Source organism: Pseudopipra pipra, chromosome 3, assembly GCF_036250125.1.
Source record: "Pseudopipra pipra isolate bDixPip1 chromosome 3, bDixPip1.hap1, whole genome shotgun sequence".
In the NCBI taxonomy this organism is placed as follows: domain Eukaryota; kingdom Metazoa; phylum Chordata; class Aves; order Passeriformes; family Pipridae; genus Pseudopipra; species Pseudopipra pipra.
Window position 1 is genome coordinate 70,329,677 of NC_087551.1, and position 18,158 is coordinate 70,347,834.

The 18,158-nt window shown below is 43.0% G+C and overlaps 1 protein-coding gene across 2 annotated transcripts; it reads left to right on the top strand.

Moving 5' to 3' along the window:
• The first annotated feature begins 2,312 nt into the window (after positions 1 to 2,312).
• Positions 2,313 to 14,674, top strand: CD164 (CD164 molecule). Of its 2 annotated transcripts, XM_064649799.1 has the most exons (7): positions 2,323 to 2,510; positions 5,104 to 5,187; positions 7,101 to 7,175; positions 8,765 to 8,824; positions 9,269 to 9,424; positions 10,535 to 10,615; positions 11,587 to 14,674. In XM_064649799.1, the coding sequence occupies exons 1-7, from the start codon at positions 2,408 to 2,410 to the stop codon at positions 11,745 to 11,747; spliced, it is 720 nt and encodes a 239-aa protein (XP_064505869.1). In that variant the 5' UTR covers positions 2,323 to 2,407; the 3' UTR covers positions 11,748 to 14,674. The 2 variants fall into 2 exon arrangements, with proteins under 2 accessions (XP_064505870.1, XP_064505869.1); XM_064649800.1 differs by lacking the exon at positions 8,765 to 8,824 and having other exon boundaries at positions 2,313 to 2,510.
• The last annotated feature ends 3,484 nt before the right edge of the window (positions 14,675 to 18,158 follow it).

Consider the following 18,158-nt stretch of genomic DNA (forward strand, 5'->3'; position numbering starts at 1 on the left):
AAACCTGCAAAAAATAAAACCTGAGTTCAAATAATACCATGCCCAGTGAAATAACAAGAGATCCTGTGAATTAAGCCCTGATCCCAACAGAAGACCCTTGTTCCAGAAGGCCCTAAAATTTCTGCAGGTATGGCAAGCATATTCCAAGCAGTTTTGGTTACATTGCAGTATCTATTTATACTGCTTCTCAATTTATTCTGCTTATTCAAGGGTAGATCAGAAACACAGTATTTTAATAAGGAATGTGAAAATTATTTCTTCTTAAAAAGCCAGCACCTTTCATCATACTGCAGAAATAACTCAACTTACACAAACACTCCAGTAAAAAGTACATGCAGAATGAGAGATTAAACTAAAGTCAGTGTGTGACTTCAGTCTCATCACTTTTCAGAACTAAATTCAGATGTTACTAACATTTACATCCATCAGAATATGTTTGGTCATTTCACTGCAGCTGCTACCTTTTTTTTAACGTTTTCACTCTAAGATTCCTTTTCAGGAAGACAGAGCATTAGTCATCCTGCCTGCTAGGAGCACCACAATATATGGCAGTACAGAAGCTCGTCAAAAACCTTGGTACCCAAGTTATGTGTTACCAACAGCTCTACAGACCTTTCCAGAGCTCACTCAGTAAACATGACAGGAAGCTTACCTTAAAGTTTCAGCATTTTTATCGGTCTCTTGACAATAAAACACCTTCAGGAAAGAAAGTAAAATGGAAGATTAATCTAGGGATTTATTTGGTGGTTTCCTCTTTACTGCCCAAGTCCAGCTCACACTTAGGAAAAACAAGGGTAAATTTTCCTGATTATAACTCTTCCCTTCCATTTGTCCTTTCACCAGGACCACGCTAAAATATGCTTTATAGCTCTAGCTTAGCTCTCCTTGAATTCAAGCAGCCGTGAATGTTTGCCTTAGTTTCCCAACATTCACCTGTCTTGGCATTGCACAAAAATGCTGAGGCAGATTTACACAAACAAACATTTATTTGCAGAGTCCACTACTGATGACATACATCGACTCAAGCTGCCTTAGGGAAAAGCAAAGGACAGAGAGTCAGGAAATGTGATAGGCAGAGGGGGAACTCTTCCCAGGGGTCAGGAGGCAATTACAGATTCTTAGAATCAAGTCCAACTGCAAACCTAACACTGCCAAGACCAGCAAAAGAAGTGGCAGGATGACCTGAGCCTTCTCCAGGTGCTCTCTTCAGTGCAGCGGAAGGAGAAGATAAGGGTTACAGATTGTACCGTGCTTGCCTTCTAGTAACGCAGCCATTTTATCCTGGACCTAGCCCAACTCCCAGTCTGCAGCTTCCTACAGTGCTAGCACACTAGTGCTGCCAGGAGCACAGTTGACCACCACTTTTAAAGTATTGCACACTGACTGCTAAGGTTCATGTGATTTATTACTACGTAAAATGAAATTAGCTATTATGTATGTAGTCACTAAGTTCTTTCGCGGCAGGGAAAGGGTTAAGAGGTGAACCCCACACCAGTGGCAACCACTGTCGGAGAGAGCTCCACCGCAAAAGAATAGGCGTGGTGAGAGGTACAAGTCCCGGTGCCTGAGGGCAACGAGGCGGGAGCAGCTCGGCCTCGGCAACTTCAGGGAAGTCGCAGACAGCCGAGACGACAGGCCGCATCCCCGAGACCCGGGGTAGGGGTACGGAGCGGCGAGCAGCTGTCCCCAGGCCTAGGCAACGCAGACAAGCACAAACCCCTCAGCCACGAGGGAGCGACCTCGGCCCCGACCTGCACCGCCTACCCGCTCCCTCCCCATGCTGGAGCGGCCGCAGGGGGCGGACCGCCATAGCCAGCTACCGGCCCGCGGGGGGAGGGAGAGGCGCCACGCCACGCCACGGCCATGCCTCCCCAGGCGGCTGGTGCTGGTGGGGTAGGACGGTCTCGCCTGCGGATGGCGCGCAGCGAGCCCATGCGCCCACCGCAGCTCCCGGGAAATAACATCGACCACGTGTCACTCGCCCGCCCGCGGGAAACGCGAGCCCGCGAGCCCGCGCGCCCCAGCCGCGAGCCCGCGCGCCCCAGCCCCGCCCCCGCTTCGCCCCAGCCAATGAGCGGACGTAGCGGAAAAGGGGGCGGGACCCCCGTGGTGACGTCCAGCGTTCGGGGGGCGCGTGACACACGGGAAACGGTCCTTCCTGGGGAGTGCTGTGGTCACGTGGGATAATGGCTCCGCGTCTCCGCGGTGCGGACCGTTCCATTACCCGCCGGATGGGGGGGGAGGCTGGGCTGGAACCACCGCGGGCGGGGGGCGGGGTCGGCCGGAGGCGCTCCCGTGACGCCGCGTGGGGCGGGACGGCGGCGCGCGGAGGGTGCGCGCAGGCAGCGGGAGCGGGAGCGGGAGCCGGAGCCGGAGCCGTAGCCACTCGTTTCTCCGCACCACCGCCATGGGCCGGACACTCACGTTCTCCCTCGCCGCCCTTTCCCTGGCGTGCTGCCTCTGCGAGCTGGCCGTGGGCGTCGCGCAGAGCGGCGGCAACGCGCCCGTCGGTGAGTGATTCGCGTATCCCCCTTTCCCCCGGGAGCTGCTGACGGGGCAGCCCCGCCCGCTGCCGGGCGCTGGGGGGAGCGGGGCGGGCTCCGCGCACCGAGCCCTGCCGGCCCTCCCTCCGCGCCCGCTCTCGGAGCCCCGCGGCCGGCGGGGCGGGAGCGCCGCTGCGCCGCCCGGAGCCCGCCCTGCGCTCCCTCAGCGCTCGGCAGCCGCCGCCGCTTCCGCAGGGCGGCAGCGCTGCCGCCCGCCCCGGGCGCCGCGGCCGCAGCCCGCTGGGCGTTTGGCCCGCTATCCCGATTGGCGCGGGTTTGGGTCCGTTATCCCGGTTGGACGCCGCCTGCGGTGCCCCCTTAGCACGCCGCAGGGGGCCTGGAGCCGCTGCCATAACCCTGTACGCGGGTGGTTCTTGTATACTCGGTGCAGGTCTGATAGCGAGGGTTCCCTGACTCAGCGGTGCTGGTCTGTCCCTCCCGCCGCTCGTTCCTTTTCCAGGTGCGAGCCCCATTAGCCGTCTTGTGGGTTTGCCCACTATTGCCCACAGCTCTGGCCCCATGAGCTCTGCGCTGAAGTGTTTGCCTGGCCGAGAACCACGAAATGTGCCGTGCTCCAGGAAGCGAAGGGGAGCAGTTGCGTGGAAGTACTTCGGTGTTCCGTGGCCGCGTTGCACGGTGGCGCTGGAGGCAGCTGGGTTTGAGGCTGCCCGGTCCCCGCTGCCGCAGCCCTTCTAGATTTCCTCTCCAGCCCTACTCTGACGGCGGGATGCAGGGCGGTGTGGGACACCTGGTGGGAACCGAGGGCTGCTCCGTGACTGCTCAGCCAGGGGTTAATAGCCGCTCCGCTGCAGCGGGAGAGGGCACTGTTGGTCCAGCAGGACGAACTCTTGTTTCCAAGTTTCCTCCTCGAGTGTAAGGGGAATATCCGAATTTACCCCGTGTGAGAGCCAGTACAACAGGTTTATCTTGGGAGCAAACGTCAGCTCGCTTAGTCTGAAGAGCTGAGTTTGTGATACCAGAGTAATTTTTTTCATTAAAGAGTAGGCATCTTCTGATGGGGAGAGCTGGGAAACTTGCAGTTATCCCATATAAAAGACCCTAAGAAACAATGTCTGAGACCCTGCCACAGATTCTGAAGTTAACAGCTCATTGATAAAAGCTCTTCTGATCCTTTACTCTTGCACATCAGATCCTTCTCCACGATAGTCTGGGAAAGCTGTTTTTGAAACTAAACTAAAAGCGCTTGTGCATCTGGTATTAGTTAGCTGCACTGACTGTCTTCCTGTCTCCACAGATGTACTGTGCTACATTTTCTGTGTACCAGTGAGGAATTTGCAAAAGTCAGGGTTGTTCATTTGTCAGAAGTCGGTGGTATGTGTGCTGTGATCATTCCTCAGATGTATATCCAGAATAATAATTGACTGACTTCTTTTTTCCCCAGAATTTTTTTCACCTCTGAGATCTATTATCCAGAAACTGTCATATAGCTCTTGAAGTGGTTTGAGTGCTGCCTTCCCAAAGGGAACAGTGCAACTGTTGCATACCTCACTGATGCAAACCGACAAAGATCTTTTCATATCTTATGTGAAAGGGAAGAAATAGTGCCAGCATTTCTGACCTGATCCTAACATAACCAAGAGAAAGGCCAGGTAGATTCAGGCTTAATTCAGATTGTCAGATTACTGAAGTTACTTAATGTATTTGTAGTTGTTATCTGAGAGGTAAATTACCATGCTGATTGCCAGAGATCTGTGGATAAAAGTGTTCCCTTCACGGAGAAGAGGGAAAGGTCACCCAAAGGTGGATAGGTGGGTATAGTGTGAAATGTGGTGGAGAGCATGCAACATGTGGGTTGCATGTGGGTTTTCCAAGTATGATGGCTGTATGAGTAAGTATTAATTAAAACTAATGCAGTCAAACTGCAGATTTGGAGATCTTATTTGAGCCAGATAGTGGATGTGTTGTCATTATGGTTTTAAGGCAACAATATTTGACTGAGATGGACATAAAAAAGCATCTGGACTAGTTAGATTGCTGGCTTTTGCTGTGATCAGAATATGAATAGACTGACTTCCTTTCTGCTCTCCTTTTTTATGCATGTGAATATGAGTTCCTCTAGGTTCTTGTCTTTATTCGATTGCTTTCTACTGTAGGGTTATATATAGCTGACTGTATTACATAAAGGAAAAAATAAAATCAAAAGGAAACAGGCTTTTACCACCTGAGGTTTCAACAAACTTCTGCAAAATTAATTTAGTGAACTTTGGTAACTTTACTAGAGTAGTATATCCACTATTATCTGAGTTTACTGTAGTTAGATGTTGCATGAGGCAGAATCATGGTGCACATGTGGGGGTCTGGTTTAGCAACATCACTATGTCTAGAGGAAAATGTGTTTACTTCATGTTAAAAGCATTCAAAAGTTGTAGTTTTCACTTGTAGTTAGTTCAGTGTAAAGGATTGTGCCTTAACCTGGGAGATGTACATATGGGAGAGTGCAGATCTAAGACTTGTTTCTGTGGGTGAAATTGCTCTTTTGACAGTGGTAATTTTGTCCTAATCAGTGCTTGCCTTTTTTTTTTTTTTTTTTTTTTTTAAGACGTCTGTGGGAACTTCTCTGACTGCGATTCGTGTATTGCTAATGGCACAGATATAGGAGTCTGCATGTGGATCACATGTAAAGGTAAGGAGTACTACGTAGTGCAGATCCATACTTTGCCATTGTTAAGGAAACTTCCCTGTCTGACCATTCAGGAGACTTGGGCAAATTTTCACTGCCGGGACTGAAGCCCCTTTGCAGGGGTCACCTCACGAGGGGTGCCCTGCTTGACTCCCTGCACACCCCACACTCACACAGTCAAACCAGGTTTCCTTACCAGTTCAACCCAGGTTTCCCTTCGCAGAGTCTCAGGTGTCTTGTTCCATAAAGCAGTTTATTCACAATGCAGTAACACAGAAACAGCCCAAGCTGGTGCCTCCAAGGAGGGACCTCCAGTAAAGGAATCCCTGGGTTTTATACCGTCACAGTCTTAAATGGGTGATAGTCTGGGGTCATTGGCTCCGTGGTGTCTCTGGGTGTCTGGTCCCTTGGCTGGGACACAGGTCCCCGTGCCCTTTTGTTGTGCTCCCAGTTCCCAGCTCAAGCTGCAGCTCATACTGCAGCTGCACACTGAGCTACCTGCACTGAATGTATTCCTCAACGCTGTGGAGAGCCTTAAACCCAGCTAGACCTACTTCATCTATATTGATGTTCATCACACAAATACTCTGTTTTGTTTGATAACCTAATAAAGAATTAACTCATAACTTGTATCTGTCATTCAGCTGTCTTCACCTGAGAACTTTAAATGTTTGATGTGTTCAAAATATTCCCAGATTTTTTTGGCTTCTGATTTAAATCTGTGCTGTTGATAAAGTAATATTTTCCAGGTGGTTCAGAATGTTTTTAGGACAAACTAGTCACTTGTATTTGCTGTTAAGGGATCACGAGTAGATTCTGACATGCAAGCACAGCTCTGTCCTTCAGTCTCTTTTGAGGTCTTGTCATGGACCTGGTGGTCGCAACCACTGCTCCTGAACTGAAGTGCAATACAGGTAGAGGAGTCCATTAAACAGTTAACAGCAATGTTCATAAAACTACAAGTTGCAGGCCACTGAAGGGAAGGTGACAGAGCTGAAGAAGCATTAGTTGTTTTCTAATTTAGAGCCTTATTTTTCCAATTATAGGTGAGTTGGATGTAACTACATTTAGTTGACATCTGGTACTCAGTCCTGGAGGAGATGAAATTGCTGTTGACAAAGTCATACAAAGACTAAATAAGCAGGCCTCAGGTGGACTATTTGTACTTCTTATGTGAGGTGAAAACAGAGTAAGAGGAGAGAATGGCTTGGCTGTCATAATGATTTTTGTAGCACTTGATTGTAGATAACCGAGAAGGGTTATATATGAAGGTTAAGGTGCTTTGGAACTAATGAAATCAATTTTGGATACAACTTATCGTTCAGAAAGCTCTTATTCTGAATTCTGCTTGTGGTGTTGGACCAACAGGCATATACTGCAAACACCCGAGAGATCTGTGTAGCTTCTTTAAGAGAGAGGTTGAAATCTCCATCAAGGGAGAATAAGTCAAGGCAGAGAATAAGAAACTGTATTCAACCATTTCAAGGTCAAGGACCAGTTTGAAAAGCTGGAACTAGGTTTTGCTTGGATATAGAATTTTTTAAGACAGTAAGATACTTTTTTTATGATGCTACCATAGAGGTAGAAATGTTTAACTTGGAAAAATGCCACAAATAGAAACACTGTTTAATTTTATCAGCTCTGAAGAAAAAACATCAGGCTATACTGTTACAACAAAATATGTAAGTTTTACCTAAGTGTTGATTTGCGTGGTGGAGTAACTAGTGAAAGAAAATACTAAAAAGTCTGAAATTATTAATATAATACTGAAGTCTTGTATATTAAAGTGGCTGTCTTGGCTAGCAGATGGTGTTTGGTTTGTCCTATGAACAGTTTATTAGTATCTAGGAGCAATGTCTCAAACACTTTAAACTTCGGCTACTGTAAATATCTTGTTTCTTCTTTTCTAACAAAAGGTGAAGAGATGTGTGTAAATGAAACAGAAGCATCTGTGAAGGCTGAAGAATGTTCACCTGTACGACAGTGTTCCTGTGAGTATTTAGATACTCAGCTTTCACATTGTTTAATGTGAGGCAGTTGTGTTTACAACTCATTTGTCTGTTGGCCTTTTGTTGATATGCCTTCTACAATTTATATAATCATTTACAAATATGTAAATAAGCCCTTTGCTTTCTGCTTAAACAGAAAATATATGATACTAGAATACACAATTTTGTTGTGCATCCATTTAACTGCTTACTGTTGCTGTTTTAAGAAGCCTGACATATTTTAGTAGACACGTCTTTCGATACTACCTTGCTTTCTTAGATTAAAACGGATGTTTCCTATTAGATACAGCATATCCCAAGGAACTTGTCAGTGTCCTCAAGGCAGTAAGCTGCATATTGAACAAAAAAGTTTCACCTGCTAAGTCATCTGAGATGTGGTAAACAGGAAGAACTTATGAACCTCCCAGTTTTAATAGTTAACTAGCACAACTCTTCATGCAGTTCTGAAGTACAGGGTCTGGGATATAGAGCTGCGTAAGATAAATCCTTTGTGCTAGGAACGTGCTCGGTCGCTTATCTACTTCAGACTTAATTTGTGCTTGCTGTGCAAAACTGATTTGCAGGATATGAATAATTTAGATTAGATCTTGAATTTCAGTTTTGTGGAAGCCCCCGAATTTTAGTTTTTCTGAAAACTGACAAGAAATGGACTTTAAAATAGGATTTCCTGGTTTTAAGATCTAGAACAGCAAGTGAAAATTCTGAATAATCTTGTCCAGCTGAATTCAACAGTGTGGCTAAAGTGGCTGGCTCACGACAACAGAGGTGAAGCTTCCATGCTGCTATGGGCTATATTGTGATGGCAGCCAGTCAGAAATAATTCCTTTTGACTTGGACTTGTGTGTTGTTTCTAAAATTGTAACAATCACCTCTTAATCAGGAGTGATAAAAGTACTATTTTTTTAATGCTTTCCAAAGAGAGCATGATGTTACGATGCCTTTCTTCTGTATCTAAGAGAAGTGTTTTTACAATCTACTCCTGGTAAACTTTTAGTGGCTCTGTCAGGTTGTTGTGTTTCTGCTTGTGCATATTCAAGGAAATTAATTGTCACCCTTAGTAGGGGGTCCTGGTAGGTGTAAGAGCATTGTCCAAACACTTCTTGAACTCTCTCAGGGTTGATACTGTGAACACTTCCATGGAGAGCCTGTTCACCCTCGCCTTTATAGACTCTCACTTCTCGTGGCTCAACACTACATTCAGGACTGACATGGGAAAATGTGGGCCAGTTTTTAGGTGGCCCTAAATGGACTGGGTGCCAGTGGGACTCAAGAGAATGTCAATTCTGATATATCCGGCCTATCTCTGTAGAAACAGTTGGCTCTGGTTTCCCAGCATGCTGAATTATGTTCAAGATGTGAATAACCACATCTGAATGAGCCCTGAGTATTAAAGGCTTCTGGACATCATGGTATTTAAGGAGGAGGCTTGCTGATGTATCAGTGTATGATTAACCAACAGTTTAGACAAGCTGTCTATGTGTGATTAACTTGGATGATACAGTAAGTTGCAGAAGACTTCACAGTTCTGCATTTTGGGTGAGGTGTTGTTTGTTTGTGTTTTTTTTGTACAGCACATACTAAAGCTGAGAGTACCTACATCCAGCAGCAGCTCTCGGAACAGGAAGCTTTAGGTAAGCTTTCAAATTCTTGATGAGGTCTTGGTTTTCCCTTCATTCTGATTCAGTTGTCTAGCCACTCTGATTTATAGTTGAACTTGGTAGGTCAGGTTCAGTCTAAGTTGCAGTGAGGTTGGGAAGCAGTACTGTATGCCTAGTTCCCTATCGTATAAAGCTTGTACAGTAGGGCTCTTCTCACTCCTGTTTGCTTTGAGGAATCATGAGTTGCCAGTTGAACACTGGCTTGACTGGGCTGCCTGTGACAAGATTTTTCATGTATTCATTCATGTAACTTCTGATGTTAGTATGGTGGAGTCAACTGCTTTGTAATTTCATACTAAAACTACAGTAGAACTCAGTGCTATATGAAATAGCTAAAACTATGTCTGCTTATGCTGGGTTGTTTTTTAGCTAAATACCATCATTAATCTCTTTAATGTAACTCTTATTTTTTCATAGCTTCCAGTACTACTGTACCACCTTCCGTTGCTACCGCAGCGTCTTCCAATGCTACCACAGCATCTTCCAATGCTACCACAGCGTCTTCCAATGCTACCACAGCATTCTCCAATGTGACCACAACCAGTTCTGCTACCACAGCTCATACTACTATAGGTAATACAGTAGCACTGAACATAGAATGGCAGTAAACTAGGAACTGGTGAATAAAATGAAGGATAAGGACTTCTTCCACAGTTCAGTGTAGTAGCTTGAGTACTAAACATCTGATGTACAGAATACATAAATGGTTCCAAGGTTTGGAAGAGGTGGATTTTAAAAAAACTCTTAATTATATTGGCAAGAAGCATTTTCTCTGTTAAACATTGGGCCAGTGGTAATTGTTTGAATTAATAATTTCCACTAATCTTTCCATTAATCATGAATTCTTAAGAGGGTTTTTTTTGTTGTTATTCAGAAATTTCTCTGCCATCTTAACAGTGAAGTTCTTAAAAAAATGAATCTAATCTTTAAAAGCATCTGCTTGTCAAGTGAGCTGGGAGGTAAAAGGTTGGTACTTGATTAGTCTTAGGACAGCCTAATGTACAGTAGGGCGATGTTTAGCTTTGAGTAAACCTACAAATGTTGGCACTTTTTCGAGGCACATAGTGAAATAGTGATTCATTTTTAGTAATCCTAATTGGTAGGGGAGGAATGGTCAGAGACCCAGTGTTCTGGCCTGATAATGAAAGAGTTTTTAGGAGGCAGTTTAGCTATAGGTGGGTGGTTTTATTCCAATGATGGCATTCACAGTTAGTGTTTTGGGGCAGGAGGAGTGTGTATGTCCTGTCTGGAGATACTATATTAAGTACTTTTTTAGTACAATTAATACTAACTGATTGTAAGGGCTGTTTAATGAAGGTCCTTTGCCTTGATGCAGGTACTCAGTTGTCTTTAAGCAGCTGTCTTGGTTCTTGTTCAAATACCAGTATTTATACTAGTACTTGAAAGAGAAGTGGTTTTGTCGGAATGAGGAATCACTGTCTGATCTGTGGAGAACCTTGAAATATTTGGATAACAATGTTATGCAAGTTTGAAAATAATCCTTATTGCAGAAACTTGGCGTAGCGCCACACAGCTGAACACCTAAATTGTGTGGGATAGTCTGAGGGCAAAGCTTATCCTTGTTAAAACAAAACAAGAAAAATAATTTGCATAAGAACTTCAGTGCTTGCAAATTTTGCTGTTGAGGTTTATGGTATGCACGTACTGTCTTCTCTCAAACAGCTAATGTCACCAATGCAACTACACATGCTCCTCTGCCTACAACTACCGTTACTTCACCTACCACAACACCTACTACTCCAGGTAACTGCTACTACTACCATAATTAAAGCATAAAATACTTAAAAATTAGTGCTGCTTTAAAAGTTATCTGGAAAGACTTACCAACTGGCAGCATCAAAGCAGTATTGCTGTATCTGTTGTTGTCACTTCTTACTTTATGGCAAGTCTAATTTTGTTAAGGTAATGTATGTATGTAGCAAGGTAATAGCCCAAGAATCAGAGCTAGTTGGTGAGATATTAAAAGTGGGAAACATTTTGGTCAAAAAAAATCAGCCGGACGATTTTAATAGTGTGGCTGAAATTCACTTGTTAACTCACCTGTCCTTGGGAGGTAATATTTTGGCTTTCAGTTGCAGCATAATAATGGGATGCCTTTTTTTTTTTTTTTTTTTTTATGAAATTGAGCTACGGTGATGGGAATAAGCTGAAGTATTTTATTTCTGTGTCAGTCCTAAATATGCTATTTCATGAAAAGCTTTCACAAAGTAAAGCTCTTTAAAACTAGCCTTCAGCAGATGGCTGTTATTTCCAGACTCATATTTGTTGGGATTTCAGCTGATTTCTTTAAGCACAACTCTTGCGGTAAAATACAGTGGATGGAAGATAATAATTTATTTTGAATTAAGCAGAAAAAACCTGAGCAAGGAGCAGAGACCGTAAATGTGTCTTGAATGTGAACATATCAATAATATACTTCTATGTAAAGGAGGAAGGCTTTGGCTCTTTGAAGTACAAATAAAGTTCAGCTGGGTATTGCTCAGTATTGAGGTCCAGAGCAATTTGTCTATAAATAGCTCTAGTCTTGTACAATCAGTATTTAATCAGAATTTCAGTATCACTGATCTAAATGCAGATGCTGATGTGTCTTTACTTTTGATTTTTTTTTTTCCTATGATATTCTGAGTAATCTTAATACAAGGAAGCCAGCACTAAAATCTGTAAAACTGTTGTGAGCATTGTGCACTTACAGTTTCTAATGTGGTGTTTAACAGGTACGAGTGCTACTGTGACTCCTGCACCTGCTGCACGCAAATCTACATTTGATGCTGCAAGTTTCATAGGTGGAATTGTCCTTGTTCTGGGTCTGCAGGCTGTTATTTTCTTTCTGTACAAATTCTGCAAGTCAAAAGACCGAAACTATCACACACTTTAGGATCTGCCACTTTGTATTGGACTAGTAGCCCAACACCTGTAGTTCACTGAACCAAAATATTTTCTGTTGCTCATGGAAGACAGCAGTTCATAATATCCTTTAAATCTCTAAAAGAAGACTTTAAATGAATATTTTTGCAACATTATACTTGGCAAGAGGTGATATGAATCTCTTCAACAGGATTACTTGCAATATGCTGCATGGGTTCTAATGGCTGTTTTATTTTCCTTTAGTGGCTGCTGCTGTGGGACTTTTCTTGATATGCCAAATGTAGACGTTCAGAGATTCTTATTCAGTGGTAACACTGTTGAGTAGACAATCTCATGATGACTTATTGTGAAGGCTGATTTAATCCACATTTGATACAATATCCCTTCAGTTCTATCAAAATGTGAATTATTGGTGACTAAATTCAGGGAGTGAAATAGCGTTTATACTAGCTTATGGCTCTTACAGCATGTTGCTAGAAAGATGAACAAAAATGTAGAATTAGATAATGTGTTAATAGAATAACATAAGCCTTTTTATTTTTTTTACACAAGAATAAGGTTGCTTCATAAAATAGTTCATTCCAAACAGAATTTCTATGCCCTTCTCAATTAATGTTAAGGGTGGATGTAAGGATAATTCTTCTAATAGGAAAAAAAATATTAGTGCCTTAAAGACTAAATTTCAGTAGGCTGCAAACGTGTCCCACCTATCTCAAAGATAAATAAAACTTTTAATTACTAGCTTTACATAGAAAAATAGAATACATGTGACTTGAGCATTCCAGTTTAAAAAATTTTTCACTAGAATAACTGTCCCTTATTGACCTTGTTTTATAGTGAGGAGCATGGTACAGTGATGTTCAGCTACAAACAGAAGCTTTGACTTGTTTACCTTTTGTTCTGACCTACAAAGACCAACCATAAAACTAGTGATAAAACGCAGTTCACTCCCGGTATATAAAGGCAAGAACTCACATTTATACTTGAAATACTGATGTTTAGGAAGTCCTGAGGTTTTTGTTGTTCAAATGGTTCTTAAACTCATTGCAGTTAATTTCAGGGGTTTGGGTTGTTGTTTTTTTCTTTTTTACTCTCCTGTATGTCTGCTTGCTGACGGAGTAGTTAAGGGTAGTTCAGAGGATCTGCTGATTTGATCCTAGTCTGGGTTGCTGTAGTCCTGTGACTGCAGGCTACACCTTTTTTTCTTTCCTCTTCCCACTTCCTGGCATCAGGTTTGTGTCTCCCTGCAGTGAACTGGTTAAGGAGATCTATTCAGCCAAGTAGTTGGTTTTTTTACTTGGCTGGATCAGCCGTGTGATCTGAGTATCAAAGGTACGTCATCTCCAATGCAGACTGACTTGAGCACCTGCGAAAATAAACCCACAGGAAAAATGGAAGTAAAGATAAAATCAAGTGGTGTATGTAGCACATAGTGCATAGCTTCTGATGATATCCCTTGATCATCAGTTTTGGGATAATCTGTAGTACTGTCTTATTAGCTCTGACTTGACTGGAACTTGGCACCCAAAACAAAATAGCATCAATAGCAGATAATACTCATGGCAATGGAACTTGAAATATGAAGCAAATTAAGTGCACTTCAGTTGGAAATTTAAAGTGTACCGTGTCGCTTTCTTATGTTCTTTTAGTTTGAATGGCATTGTTTCTGTTATGCTGCATAGAAAACTCAAATTGCTACAAAATGCAGAGGTTACTCAGCAGTACTGTATCTTTGAGTTCATTAGCTTTTGGTTTTCTAAACAAAACTAAGACAATCAGCTCAGGTTTATGAAAACAGCAGTGAGCAGCCAGCTTCCAGCAACAATATATGTGTGAGTTAGATGATATATCCTTGGCCTTATTGTGAAATCACTTAAATCTGTCCTTTCCCTATTTAAGAGCTGTTTTATTCCATTTGTTTCAAACAATATCCATGAGCTTGTGTTCTGTACTTTGAAGTGAACGAAGTACTCTTCTAAAATATGACAGTTCGCTTTTAGCTCAGCAAAGCAAACTATGCCTAATGTATAATTTTTGGCCTCAAAGGGCTCTCTTTTGGGAAACTTGCAGAAAAGTCCTGAAGAACACTTCACAGCATTGGCACAAAAAGAGTTGCTTTGTAAAATGTTGCTGAAATGCTTATTCATGAGATATGCTGATCCTGATTTAGGTTGCTGATAAAGTATGCTGGTAAAGCGAACTAAAAATAGTGTTTAAAGTGCCTTAAAATTGCTTAATCGTTTGCCTCAAATTTTGTTTAAAAGGGGAGAAAGGATACCTTGCCTTAGTTACTAAATTTTCTGTGGTGCCAGCAATTGCTATTTTCCAAGACTCTAAGAAACCCAGGATCTCTGACATGTTCAGATGCCTATCTGAAAAACTCAAGTTTGTGCTATATCAGTTTAGTCATGTTCCAAAGGGCCTGCACTACACACCTCTTGCTCATTAGCCTTACCAGCAAGGTATAAGTCCACAGGTTAGAGTTGTGGCTGGAATTGTTTCCCTTTTAGTTGTTTGTGGGGAGGGGAGGCTGGGTTATACATCTTCACCATGTGCTTGGCTGCCTCACTGTTGAAAGTAATTACTCCTTTGTGAAATGGCAGTATCAGCTGATCTGTGCTGTGTAGTAGCAAAAAACCTGAAGTAACAACTTGCAGTTTTTCTTGGCCTTGTGTTTTGAAGTGGAAGGTAACTCATAGATCTGTAGTTGTACTTGCCCCTTAATCACTGAATTGTGATTTTAGGCACTGAATTGTAGTGACTCTTCAAGTTACCTGGCTTTTTCTTGAGGCCAACTTGTGCAGATATCAAGCTGTTACCTTTTGAATGTTCTCTGCAAGCGTTGCTGTAAAAGTTTGTATTTTGTCTTCAGTGGAAGAAAACTGAAGCAGTTGTAATCGCAAAACCAAATTGATAAATAAAATCTGTTGAATGGAATTTTACCTGTAAACTTTCTTTAATGTGGGCAATCCCAGAGGGTACTGTGTGCTTGCGAACCTTCTGGAAATAAGAGCTGTTTTCCATAGAAATTGAGAAACACTATAGGGCACAAAGGATTAAAGATTTGTTAGCTCTTCTAAATACAGTATTAACTTTGCATATGGTATGTGCAACAATACTGATTCAGATTTAGAATCATCTCCAAAGAATTTTCATTTAGGTCATGTTTTTCCATGTTATCTTAACTCTGTTTTTCACAAAAAGCTGGAGAACAGCAAGGCATTTAAGTGTTCCACTTGCAATAGCCTGTAAGGCTTAATACTCCTCTTTTCCATAGTAAAGTTTATAATACCGGATGTCAGGCTGAAGAGGGGCTGTGGATTCCACAGAGTCTGTTACAACTTTAATGAAAAAGGTATTGCTCTGAGCCTTATTTCTTTTCTGATTGCGTAGGATCACAGAATGGCTGTGGTTGGAAGGGACTTTAAAGATCATCTAGTTCCAGCTCCTCTGCCCTGGGGAGGGACACCTTCCACTAGACCAGGTTGCTCCAAGGCCAGGTTGGGTGTTTCAACACTTTCAGGGATGGGGTGTCCATAGCTGCTCTGGGCAACCTGTGCCAGTGCCTCACAGTAAAGAATTTCTTCCTAATACCTAATCTAAGCCCACACTCTTTCAGTTTAAAGCCTTGTCCTATCACTACATGCCCATGTAAAAAGTGTCTCTCATCTCTCTTGTAGCCCCCTTTAGGTACTGGAAGGTGCTATAAGGTCTCTCCAAAACCGCCTTTTCAGGTTGAACAGTGCCATCTCTCTCAGCCTGTCTTCATGGGAGAGGTGCTCCAGCCATCAGGCCATTTTTGTAACTGTCTGGACTCACTTCTACATGTCCAAATCCTTATGTTGGGGAACCCAGATGCAGTATTACAGGTGGGGTTTCACAAGAGCAGGATGGAGAGCGAGAATCACCTTCCTTGACTTGCTGATCAACTTCTCTTGATGCAGCCCGGGACACAGTTGGCTTTTTGAGCTGTGAGCACACATTACCAGCTCATGTTGAGCTTCTCGTTCCCCAAAACCCCCAAGTCTTTCTCAGGGCTGCTCTCAATCCATTCTCTATCCAGCCTATATTTTTGCTTGGGATTACCATCACCCAGGTGCAGGACCTGGCACTTGACCTTGTTGAACTTTATGAGATTCACACAGTCCCACCTCTCAAGCCTGTCAAGGTCCCTCTGGATGGCATCCCTTCCCTCCAGTGTATTGACTGCACCACACACCTTGGTGTTGTCAGCAAACTTGCTAGGAGTGCACTCAATCCCACTGGCCAGGTCACTGACAAAGATGTTAAAACAGCACTGGTCCCAATATTGACCCCTGAGGAATATGACTCATCACTGGTCTCCACTTGGACATTGAGCCATTGACCATCCAGCCAAATTCTTATCCACTGCGTGATCCATCTGTCAAATCTGTGTCTCTCCAGTTTAGAGACAAGGATGTCATGCAGGACAGCATCAAATGCTTTGCACAGGTCCAGGTAGGTGGTGTCACTTGTGCACCAGTGCTGTAACCCCACTGTGGAAAGCTACCAAATTGGTCAGGCGTAATTTGCCCTTATGAGTCTGTGTTGGCTGTCACAAATTGCCTCCTTATTTTCTGTGTGCGTTAGCCTTAGTTCCTGGAGGATCTGCTCCGTCTTGCCAGGCACTGAGGTGAGACTGACCTGCCTGTAGTTCCTTGGGTCTTCCTTTTTTGTTTGTTTGTTTGGTTTTGCTTGGTTTTGGGGGTTTTGTTTGTTGTTGTTTTTGGGTTGATTTTTTTGTTTGTTTGTCTGTTTTAGGTGAGGTTACATTTCCCCTTTTCCAGTCGATGGCAACTAAACTAGACTGCCATGACTTCTCAAATATGATGGACAGTGGCTTAGTAACTTCATCTGCCAGTTCCCTCAGTACCCATGTGGGTAAGGAATTTGCTAGGGAATAACTGTCAGTATGTTTGAACAGGAGAACAGAGAGCTTGCAGTTCTGTGGTTGCTGACAGACTGAAATGATAACCAGCTCTGAGGGAAGGAACCTCAGTTTCACATCATGACCTTGATGCTTATGTGGGTAGTGAATGAAGTGTGAATGTGTATTGACATAACTAAGTCTCATATGATGAGAAATTGCAAAAAATTTAGTCCCGTTTCTGGACACGTATGGAAATGAAGAGCTTTCTTATGTGCTTAAAATTGCTATGCCTTCCAGAAAATCATCCAGCTACTGCACACAGTTAAGGACTGAATTAAGTTTTTGTTACAATGCAGCACTGAAAGTCTCTGCACAGTTGTTTATCCCTATAGTACTAGTTTTGTGTTACTGCTTTTCTTTGAAATTAATCCGTAGCTATAATATTTGTTCAAAAATAGTCTTTGAATTTTGCTTTGTTGAGTAATACTTAAATTATTTTAACAAAAGGTTGTAATTAGATGGAGACAGCTGTTTCCTTTCTGCTACTGCAATGGCACATGAGTGCTTCATACTGATGCTATCGCTCTACTTCCAAACTGGCATCTGGTTCCTGGAATGTGCTAAAATCACATTTGATGGCTTCCCTGGTGACAACTATCCTTTGATTGTTATCACTCACCTTGTCCTTCATTTATGGCATACCGTGTTATTCAATAGCCAAATAACAGCATTCTGAGTATACTGCGACTGGTTTAGATATGGCAGCAAGCTTGAATGAAATAAAGCTTGTTTCAGTAATGGTGAAGGATGTCAGCCTTATTCTAGGAATCCTGTATATCTACGTAATTGGTGTTTAGTCAATGCAATGCTGTTAAGGTTTGCCTGAATGTAATTCTAGGTCTTAGTTATAGAAATAGTGCTGAAGTGTTTGATTGTTCATGTTCACAAGCATCCAGGGACATGGATGATGCCAAAAGGCACATGGGTTAGTATTTTAACTGCTCCACAGCTGCAATACAATTTGCACACCCCTGAAAGACACTTTTGAGTCCTTTATTGGCTAGGCTATAGAAACAAGCTTTTTTGCCGTCCAAGATAAATGCAGATAAACTTATGCGTTTTCTCTATTTTCTTCTAGATAGTGTAGCACTGGGGAAGGAGTTGCACTTCCTCTCTGCTCTAGGAGGAGGGCAGAGAGGGTGCTAGGGAAGGTCAAGACACTTTTGAACAGTCAGAAAAGGTTTAATGTACAGGCAGCAGCCTCGGAGGGTGAGAACACTGCATTGGGCAGGATGTGGTGGGCAAGGGTTCCACCAAGGAAAGCGGTTTAAAAAAAAAACAAAACCAGATAAAATACCAGACACCAATGTTTTTGCTCTAAGCACTTAGCTGTGTTTTGCACCATCATGTTCCAAGGTTACCATAATCAAAGAAAGCTTTTTAGTTTTGACTGATGTCCTTGCCTTTCTCTCCTGTGCTGCATTGTCTGTGAAAGGAGGACATGCTGCTCTTGCTCAGGAGGAGGAGGAG